General features: G+C 47.7%; 1 protein-coding gene across 1 annotated transcript in view; it reads left to right on the top strand.

Moving 5' to 3' along the window:
• ptprma (protein tyrosine phosphatase receptor type Ma) overlaps nucleotides 1–1,413 on the top strand; it is a gene marked incomplete at both ends in the record, with an annotated part of 45,867 nt that extends 44,454 nt beyond the window's left edge. Inside the window, 1 exon segment of the mRNA XM_014032906.1 lies at nucleotides 1,339–1,413. Coding sequence (XP_013888360.1) covers nucleotides 1,339–1,413 — 75 coding nt within the window.
• Nucleotides 1,414–1,768: the final 355 nt, after the last annotated feature.

Below are 1,768 nucleotides of genomic sequence, written 5' to 3'. Positions count from 1 at the left end.
GGACTTAACCCGTCCCTCCAGGGTTGAGCCACGAAGCTGGCGGTGAAACGCACATGCTTCAGGCTCCACCAAAGCTCTCTGAGTGTGAACGACCCCCAGACAGACAGGGCAAGACTCGTGCTGGTCCCTGTCATGGAGCAAGAAGCCACGCCCACAGGGCCGACCGACGACCTCTGCTCCTTCAGGTAATTTTGCGCTCATCCCGAACCACAAAATATTCTGTTTATTTGAATGAAAGGCTACTCAAAGCTAGCGCTCCACGGGCGGACACACTTACCTGTAGGCAGCGGCGGCTGACACCAACAAAAGCAGTTAAGCTAACTTTAAGAGCCTTCCAACAAACAAAGCTAACTAGCAACAGCTAACTAGCTAGGTTGGAAGAGGTGGGGCTCTAGCGAGGTGAAGAGCAATAAAACTAAGGAGTGACTGTAATGGTGACAGTATATATATGTGTGTAGGCGGAGCCTGACATCTGTCGTCATCACGTCACCTGCCTAAAGGYGTGATTAGAGGTGGCTTCAGCCAGGACACGCAGGGGCGTGGTTTCCCACACATGATGTTGTACCGAGTGAATTGACTGAAAGGGAACTCTGAGAGGTTTTAGACCTGAATCCACCGAGGAAGAGTTCTGCTTCAGAGCAGCAGGAAGTCCAGCAGGATGTCCCTGAAGTGGACTGAAGGAGAGTTTAGAGTTCTAACTGAAGTCAGAGTGAAACCTGTTTCTGAGCATTAATTCAGTGTGAAACCCAGCAGGATGTCCCTGAAGTGGACTGAAGGAGAGTTTAGAGTTCTAACTGAAGTCAGAGTGAAACCTGTGTCTGTTGGTCTCTGGTTTAATGTCACAGTTAAATCTGTATCTGATGTTACACCAGCCATCAGTGTTACATGAAGTGATGGCCTCCTGCACAGCCTCCTCTTTCTGTCTGCTGAACTATTAATGACTAAAATGATTGATTACTAATGTCTGATCAGTGATTGGCTGATTTTCTTCCAGGTGTGTTTCACAAACTAAACTACTTCCTGTTTACCTGAGCCGTTCTGAGCTGTCCTGTCAGAAACATGATGAAGCTTCAGCTGTCAGAGAAAATCATTATAACGCAGCTGAGGAAAACAGTTTTTACCTCCTTAAATCAAACCTTTGATCTGCCTACATGAAGGTCAGTTAGTGAGCTCAGGCTGGTTCTGGACGGGTCCACCTGAGCACAGCTGCTTTATACTGAGCCTTCCTGTGGTTCTGAAGGTTGAAGCTTCAGGAGAGCACACTAATATTCTGCTTCAGCCTGTCTCTCTCTCTGTCTGCTGCCTGTCTGTCTGTCTGCATGCCTCCTGGATGAACAGCTGCCATAATCGTCACTCAGCTCACCACGCCGTATATCCGCATCGCCCCGGCAGCTGGTGACAAGCAGCTAACAGGTCAGGGCCAACGCACACACCTGAACACACGAGTTCTACCTGCGTGTCTGTTTCACCTGGAGGGTCTGGGTTCAATGTGTGACCGAAACTCTCAACATGTCCTGTCTTTGGTTTGACTCCTGTTTACTGCTGTTATTATCAGGTCACTTAGTTAGTTAGTTAGTCAGTTAATTAGTTAGTCAGTCAGTCAGTCAGTCAGTCAGTCAGTCAGTCAGTCAGTCAGTCAGTCAGTCAGTCAGTTAGTTAGTTAGTCAGTCATTTAGTCAGTCAGTTAGTTAGTCAGTCAGTCAGTCAGTCAGTCAGTCAGTCAGTCAGTCAGTCAGTTAGTTAGTTAGTTAGTTAGTTAGTTAGTTAG

The sequence above is a fragment of the Austrofundulus limnaeus genome, unplaced genomic scaffold, assembly GCF_001266775.1.
Source record: "Austrofundulus limnaeus strain Quisiro unplaced genomic scaffold, Austrofundulus_limnaeus-1.0 Scaffold1572, whole genome shotgun sequence".
In the NCBI taxonomy this organism is placed as follows: Eukaryota; Metazoa; Chordata; class Actinopteri; order Cyprinodontiformes; family Rivulidae; genus Austrofundulus; species Austrofundulus limnaeus.
This window is presented reverse-complemented; position numbering and strand designations above follow the sequence as displayed.